Genomic DNA, 8,927 nt, shown 5'->3' with positions numbered 1-8,927 from the left:
TAAAGGTAGGGTCTCCAAATTTACAGACTCAACAGTGACATAGTTTCTGAAATAAAAATTGTGTCACAAAGACAACAGTGCCAAGAGGACAGCCAGCAGAGTACGATATATAAAATTTGGACTACCCCACAAATTTCAAACTCCTGGAATTAAGATTCAGAACAGCCCTTGTGGGCAGGCAATTTCATGATTTAGATTTAAAACAGAATCAGTTCCGATAGTGAAGAACATTACCATAAAATCATTATCACAGAAGTAGAAAATAGGTCTTGTCAGATCATGCTGAGAAAAAATACACTATTGACACATGAGATCTTTGTCTCCCTTCCTATTTTCAGACCTGCCCACTCACCTGGTCCTGATGCCCCCTCTCACTGGCAGATACTTCTGACTATCGCTTAGCATAGCCTTTCTCAAACTTTTTGGTTTCAGGAGCTTTTACATTCTTAAAAAAATTTGAGGAATCCAAGGGGCTTTCCTTTATGGGGGTTATATCTATGAATATTTATGTATTAGAAATGAAAATGGAGAAAATTAAAAATATTTATTAATCCATTTAAATATAACAATAACATACAACAACAGTTTTCAAAACAAAATAAAACAAAATCAGTGAGAAGAGTGGCACTATTTTACATTGAAAACTTGGATTAATACATCATCACTAACATTTCAGAAATTTATATGGTTAAAATTGTTTCCATAAAATGTTTGATAGACAAATGTTGGCTCATTTTTCAAACATATAATAGCTACAATCTACAGTTGAGTAAGCATACAGTTTATTCATAGCAAAAAGTTATTACAGATGTTTAAGAATATTGTTTAACATCTTAGAAATTATATAGTAAATACTAGATTTCCCATTTGATAAACATATATGTCATACCAAATAAACTAATATCCCTTTTTAAAAAAATGTAGTAAGCTAGAAGTTCATGAGAATGTTGTTTATTCTCAGACAAATCTTTCTTAATAAACTTATGAATAAGAAAAAAATTAAGGATAGTTTAAGGGACCTCTGGGACAACATCAGGCATCATAAGGGTAGGAAGAGAGAGCGAGCAAGGGATTGAGAAACTATTTGAAGAAACAACTGAAAACTTCCCTAACCTGGCAAAGGAAATAGACAAAGAAGCCCAGGAAGCTCAGAGAGTCCCAAACAACATGAACCCAAAGAGGCCCACACCAAGACACATCATCATTAAAACGCCAAAGGTTACATACAAAGCAGCAAGAGAAAGGCAGTTAGTTTAAGTTACCGACAATGGAGCGCCAACAAGACTGTCAGCTGAATTATCAACAGAAAGAATGTAAGCAAGAAGGGATTGTCATGAAATATTCAAAATGATGAAAGGCTAGGACCTACAACCAAGACTACTCAATCCAAAAAGGCTGAGATTTAAAATTAAAAGAGAAATAAAGAGCTTCCCAGACAATATAAAGCTAAAAGAATTTATCACCACCAAACCAGTATTATAAGAAACATTAAAGGGACTTCTTTAAGCAAAAATAAAAAGTAAAAAAACAATCAAAGATCAAAAATATGAATAATAGGGGCAGCCGGTTGGCTCAGGTGGTTAGAGCACAGGGAGCAGTGCTCATAACACCAGGGTTGCCGGTTCAATTCCCACATGGGCCACTGAGCTGCGTCCTCCACAACTACATTGAAACAACTACTTGACTTGGAGCTGATGGGTCCTGGAAGAACACATTGTTCCCGAATAAAATAAAATAAAAATATGAAAAAATTGCAATATCTATGCACCTATTAATAATCACATTAAATGTCAATGAATTAAATGCTCCAATCAAGACATAGAGTAGCTGAATGAAAAAAAAAAACAGGACCCATGCATATGCTGTCTACAAGAGACATAGTTCAGATTAAAAAAATTGTTAAATAAATGTGAGAAAACTATCTCTAAATCAATTCTTACTGCAAAAAGAAACTCCTAGTGTCTTTTATAACCTTGAGTACTGCACAAACATTTGTGAGTAGAAGTAACTTGTATATGAGAGACTTTTATGTTTTTACTAAGAGACTTATTCCTTCCTAAAAAAAAAAATGAATGTGCAATATGCAACTTTTTTTGTTGTTATTTCAACATGTCACTTGGAAAATAAAATAAAATAAATAAACTTTTTTAAAAAATAAAATATTTAAAATAAGAGAAAAAACATTTACTTTAGATAACCAAAAAAAAAAGACACATGTAGACTTAAAGTAAAAGGATGGGAAAAAAATATTATGTGCAAATGGAAACAAAAAAAAGTACCCATCCTCCTGGATTTACTTGTATCCCATTGTCCACTCCATTTTAGTCTCTTTTGCGGCTTCTCCTCCTTCTTAGCCTCTAAATATTGAGGGCCTCAGGGCTTGGCACTAGTCCCCCTTCTCTTCTCTGTATGGAACATTCTCCATAGGTGAGTAGGGAAGCACCAGATTCCACTGGGCCAAATCCCACTCCATGGTTGTCAGCCCTCACACAGCAGCTGGTACATATGCTGTGGTCGTGGCCAATCCTCACAGCCAGTCAGCCTGGCTCATCCAATTATATGGTTCTTATATTGTCTATTAACTAATGACTCCTAAATTATATCTTTACATTTTTTTCTCTAACATACCAAAGTAATCAGTTTAGTTCTATCTTATATTTAAACATATTAAAAGTTACAAAGGGCCAGCTGAGTGACTCAGTTAGTTAAGTGTTTGCTTAAGAGCACAAGCTCTGAGCAACACGGTCGTTGGTTTGATTACCACATGGGCCAGTGATGCTGCGCCTGAGCTGAGCTGCTGCTGAGCTGCCAACAGGTGACAGGATGGCTCCGTTGGTGAAAGCACGTGCTCCTAATGACAAGACTGCCTGTTTGATGGTGGGCTATGTCCATCCGTGGCTGGAACTGAACTCCGCACCTTGAGCTGAGCTGCTGTCCGGATGGCTCAGTGGATAGAGCATGCGCTCTTAACAGCAAGGTTGCTGGTTCGACTCCAACATGGAAAAAAAAAAGTTACAAAGCCCAGGATAAGTAAGCAACAAGTCAATAAAATCACAACTTAGTATTCTAACATTTTTACATGGTGTCATTGACTGTGAAATGTAAAAATACTATAACTGTTTAAGTGGAATGATCTCCAAAAATTACACCAGTGCAACCAAACAAATGATGGCATACTATGGAATACTACAGACCATGAGTAAGTACAAAAAGCTGTTCTGTAGGACTTGAAAAATCAATTTACTTATCATTTTTTTTGGGTGGGAGGGAGTATGGATTAGCAAACTCTACATGTAGATTAAAAAAATCTAATTAAAATAACAAGACTATTTTAGATGTTTATTCGATATTGGAAAGGTGGTCAACTATCATAAAGTATTTCTCTTTACCACAAAAATTCCATACATTAAGGATTTATATAATCTAAGGGGGGGGGGGAATCTAGAAACATGTTTTTACCTGAGCAAGCAATCTAAAAAGGCTCTCTTAAATCTTTCATTTTCACAGTTCAAGGTTTACTTAGTGTTTAGTTGGTGTGACACTTGGATAGTTGGCTGCATTATTTATATGTAGACTTTTTTTACATTACTTACACTACTCTGATATACATAGTAGACAAAATAAGATCCTTTGGACAGTTATGCACAAGACATGCAAATGTTGGATTGATACACTGGATCCCAGGATGTGATTGGAGAAAAAAAGTTGAACTGGGCATATAGGGTAAAGGAACCTGAAGCTACATAACACAGTAAATACACATCCTATTTGAAGGGGAACTGTAGCATGTGCAACATTGGCAGTGGTGCTGCCTTTGAGGAGATAGAACTATTGGGCTGTCGGAAATGTCATGACGTATTTTTCTATATTTTTCATTACAAAAATGCGTCATGACTTTTCCGATAACCCAATATTTCACACTAACAAATTTAGGACTACACAAGATAAGTACTATCTAGCATCAGGGTATTGCTGCAGGGCTTTATGAAACATTCCTATTTCTAACTTTATGAAATTAAAGTTTTTCCTAGGCTGTCTTAATATTATGGCTTTAGTCATAAATCAGATAGAAAGGACAATATACACAACCTCCACTTAAAATCCTGTTGTACCTTAGAGAGTGAAATGGTACAACATTAGAGGACTTTACAACTGCAGCTGTTTTTGGATCGTCCAAAGTTTATCAGCACTCTTCTTCAAACAGTCCTCTTCCTCGGGCATCAGTGCCACATTGATTACATCTGAGATTCCATTCTGTCCCAGGATGCAAGGAACACTGAGGAAGACGTCATCTTTTATTCCATAGAAACCCTTAATCATGGTGGAAACTGGATGCACCCGCCTAAGGTTCTTCATTATACTTTCTGCTAAATCTGCCACAGATAGTCCAATGGCCCAGGGTGTGTTGTAGCCATTCGGTTTGATCACCTCAGAAGCACTGTCAATCGCCTCTCTGTGAATTTCTTTCCACTGTTCTTTATCTGCATCAGTGCCTAAATCAGGGTGCAGATTCTTCAGCAAGACACCAGCAACATTCACTCCACTCCATACAGGCACACTAGAGTCTCCATGCTCCCCAAGGACCCATCCATGACAGCTTAATGGGTGAACTCCCAGCCTCTCACCCACTAGGTAACGGAAGCGGGCTGAATCCAGATTACAACCAATTCCAATTACACGGTTTTGGGGAAAGCCGCTTAGCTTCCAAGCCACGTAGGTCAAGATATCCACTGGATTTGAAACAATAAGTAATTTGCAGCTGGGGCTGTATTCTACAACATTAGCAATGATAAATTTAAAGATGTTCACATTTTGCTGTAAAAAATTAAGAAGGCTTTCTCCCTCTTGTTGACATGCCCCAGCTGTGATAATAACAAGCTTGGAGTTTGCAGTCACACTATAGTCAGTGCCGGAGACAATTTTTGGTGTTCTAAGGAAAAGGCTGCAATGTTGGAGAGTCATCACCTCTCCTTTCAATCTGTCTTCCACGACATCAAAAAGAGCAAGTTCATCTGCTAAGTCCTTCAATACGATACTGATGGCACAGGCCATGCCAACAGCATCAACCCCAATCACTGTAATCTTATTCTGGGGGGTTTGTTCTTCCTTAAGAATATTCACAATCAGCTGATCCTTCACAGTTGCCATACTGGACTTAGAACCGAAAGGAACCGGGAGTGCATGGCACCTGGGTGAGTATCGGTAGCGCACAGCCCTGGATCCGGACTTGGCGGCAGCTGTTCTGGCACCTCCGACATCTTGAGTAGAGGCATTATACTCATCAATGAAATGCCTGAGTTCTTCAAGATACTGCTCACCTCTTTCTCGTAAATTCTGTCTCAGTGCAAACTGTACAGACTTTTCTAAGGAAGGATCTTTATCAATCAGCATTTTCACAGTCACTGCAAAACTTTCACAGTCCTTTTGGAAAGCCTGTTGAATCGCTTTGACTTTTGATGCTACTGCTTTAGTGCGACTGTTTAGCTGACTGTCTTCAAGGAATTCTATGCCATCTGTTGCATTTGACTCAGGTTCTGGCTGGTCAGTTAAGTTACATTCATTTGTCTTCTGTAGCTCTTCAGCAGCCCACTTCCTTGCAGCCTCAGTAAGTTCCTTTTCAGTTAACCTACTGAGATTTTGTATCACCTCTGATATAGGAACTGATGAATCATTTGAGGGTGATGTGCCTCTTAATGCTTTCAAAGATTGAACACGTCTCTCTTGACTTGTATGTTGAGACCGACGGGAAGAGCAAGTTCTTCTCTCTGAAGAGTAGCGACTACTGTAGCTGGAGCTAGAACTGCTGGATGGAGAATCCTTTCCGCCTACAGGTGAGTGTCTGCCTAAAGGCATTTTGCTTTTACGAGGAGACCGGTCTCTCACATTATAGGAAAGCTCAACACTTCTTCTAGAGTCATCTCTCATGTCCCCATGTTCAGGCTGGCTGCATGTAGAATGATCGTCCCTTGTCCACTTACGGCCAGATTCATCTCCTCTGTGAGGTGGACTGCTTCTTCCATCATGAGAAAAGCTGCAACTCTCATGTGCTTGGTAATCAACAGAACTGCAATATGTAGTGTTGCTTCCTTCACCAGGTTTGTCCAGCAGTGGTGGCCGAATATTAACTGTTTTATGGCCGCCATCACTGGGATGACTTCCATGAGGTACTTGCTCTCTTGGAAGCCTTTCATAGTCATATCGTCCCTTATACATTTCATTTCTTCTGTAAGCCAATCTTGGCCGGTTACCAGTGACGACGGAGATGGGAAGCATGGTAGTTTTGGCTGGCTACCAGTTTGCTAAGAGAATTAGTCCCAGCGGTCCCCTCACAGACACGGAGTCAGTCAGGCCTAATGGTTGAACTGCACTTCTGTCACTCTAGAAGGTGTCAGCTTTAGTCTGGATTGATTGTGCAGTCTCTGGGATAGGCTCTGGGTTCCAGGCTACCAGCACACACGCTCCCGTGGAGTAGTCAGAGGTTTCGGCTGTGTGTCTAACTCTGGATGACGGAGAGACCCCCGGCAAATATGGCGACTCGCTCGTCGTCGTCGTCTCTCTCCAGGCCGAAATTACAGTGCGCGCAAAGATTACGTCACCAACAGCGCCCTCCTCTGGCCCCGCCCCCAGGGACTGAGTCTAACAGGAGCCGAGAAGGTCCAAAACTACTGCTACCTTTTCAGCTGCGGCACCTGACCTCTCCCAGTACCTGTGATGCCAAGGTTGCTGAGAGGGGCGAAGAATAGTCGGGGTTAAGCCCCATCTGAACCAAATTGTATCTTTAGACTTCACGTGTGCTCCAGGTTGCGGTTTTGTACATCCAATTGCCTCTTTGCATGTCTATTAGAAAACTAATACTTTCTTATGTCCAAAATAAAACTTTTTATTTCTATCTTGCCCCAAATCTTGCTTCTCTCTTAGTTTTTCCTAACTCAGCTAATAACATCACTATCTACCCAGTGGCTCAAGCTAAAAACCCTAGATTCCCCTCTTTCCCTTTCTTATCCATCAGCAATTTCTATTGGATTCTACCTCCAAAACTCATGCTGAATCCATCCATTGCTATTCACCGCCATTGTTATACCCTAATGAAAGCCGCCACTATCTGTCATTTGGACTACCTAGTAACTAGTCTTCCACTTCTATTCTTCCTCCCTACACAGCAGCAGTTTTTTTTTAATGCACATCAGATTATGTTACTAACCTGCTTAATATCCTCCAATAGTATTACTCCGCATTTAGAATAAAACTCAAACTCCTTATCATGGCCTATAAGACCCTATATGGTCTGACCACTGTTTACCTCTCTCACTTAAGCTGGTATCACTCTTGCCTTGCTCATTGTGTAACAGCCACACTGGCTCTTTTGTTCCTATAAAACACTAAACTTGTCCCTGATTTACTACTTTTGATTTTGGTGTACCCTTTGCCTAAAAGACTCTTCCCCTTTCATGGCTCTGTTTTTGTAAATAAAGTCTTATTGTAACATAGCCATGACCATTTGTTTACTAATTACCATGGTTGCTTTTGCATTAGAATGGCAGAACTGAGTAGTTGAGACAGATATCATATGACCCACAAGCCCTTTAAGCAAGTTTGCCAAACCAGCTGGATCTTTGCATGGCTGTCTCCTTATTTAGGTTTTGTGCTAATATCACTCCCTCAGAGAGACATGCCCTTTCTCCCACCACAGTCACTCTTTCACATTATTCCTCTTCATTACTTCACAACACATCTCTAAAATTATCTTATTTGTTTGATTGGTTATTGCCTGTTCACTCTACTGGACGATAAGTTTCTCTGTCATAGTCCCTAGTGTGTCCCTATGTCCTAGCACTGTACCTGGCATACCATAGGTCTTCAATAAATATATTTTAGATAAATTAATACATGAATGTAGGTGAGACATCAGGTTTTTATAAAACAATTGTTCGTTAGGACTCCATATACATATATTGCCATAGAGTTTATTTAGATCTAGTTGATGAGCAAGTGTGTGCCAGGAAAAGAAAAACCTCTTAAAAAATGGTACATGAGCATTAAAAGATGGATGCAGAATCACTGTGGAGTAAAACCAACTTCAAATTAATTTATAATTAATTAATTGAATCCTGTGAGAGCAAATATTTTAAGATATTTTTTTGGAACAATGGTTAAAGGAATCAAGCAGAAAGTTTCCAAAAATTGCTTAGCTACTCCTTTCATTAGTCTGGAAAATGATGTGAACATTACCTTGTTGAATTCATTTTAATCAGCAGATGGAAGGAAGTGGAAGGAGGTAAATGTTGAGGTAAAAGGATGTTGAAAGGGCCAGCTGAGTGGCTCAGTTGGTTAAGAGCTCGCTCAAGAGTTTGAGCTCTGAGCAACAGCGGTTCGAGTCCAGCCTGAGCTGAGCAGCCACTGAGCTGCCAACAGGTAGCAGGATGGCTCAGCTAAAAAAAAAAAAAAAAAAGGATGTTGAAAAATGACCCTTTATTTATTTAAAGATTTTATTGGGGAATTGGGGGAGGGGAACAGTGTTGGGGACTCGGGGAAGGGGAACAGACAGTTGCTGTCATTTTCTTCTTTAGTCTAGTTGTGGAGGATGTTGCTTCACTGGCCCAAGTTGGTGTTATCATTGGGCTCTTCTGGGGTGAGGCAGTCGCTTGCTGGCCATTTGATGGCCACTCACAATGGCTCACGGCAGCTCATGAAAACTCACGCCAACTTCTGGCCAGCCCCACTGCAGCTTACATTGTTGCCGGTGAATCACGGCAACCCAGCTCCAGGTTGAGCTGTTGTTTACCATCTTAGTTGTAGAGGGCGCAGCATCACTGGCCCTCATGTGGGACCCGAACCAGGGCTCTGCTGCTCAGAGCTGGTGTCCCAAGCCAACTCCTAAACAATGTCCCACTAGGCCGGCCCGAAAAATGACCCTTTTAATAGATTTG

General features: G+C 40.1%; 1 protein-coding gene and 1 pseudogene across 1 annotated transcript; both read right to left on the bottom strand.

Annotated features, from left to right (window-relative positions):
* Positions 1-4,146: 4,146 nt before the first annotated feature.
* LOC109388674 (L-lactate dehydrogenase A chain-like) lies at positions 4,147-5,166 on the bottom strand. The gene has a single exon (XM_019653596.1). It carries the CDS (start codon positions 5,146-5,148, stop codon positions 4,147-4,149), a length of 1,002 nt encoding a protein of 333 aa, XP_019509141.1. The 5' UTR covers positions 5,149-5,166.
* On the bottom strand, positions 5,156-6,273 carry LOC109388670 (periphilin-1 pseudogene; annotated as a pseudogene).
* Positions 6,274-8,927: the final 2,654 nt, after the last annotated feature.

Source organism: Hipposideros armiger, unplaced genomic scaffold, assembly GCF_001890085.2.
Source record: "Hipposideros armiger isolate ML-2016 unplaced genomic scaffold, ASM189008v1 scaffold_203, whole genome shotgun sequence".
In the NCBI taxonomy this organism is placed as follows: Eukaryota; Metazoa; Chordata; class Mammalia; order Chiroptera; family Hipposideridae; genus Hipposideros; species Hipposideros armiger.
Note: the sequence above shows the minus strand (reverse complement) of the source record. Positions and strands in the feature narration are given on the sequence as shown.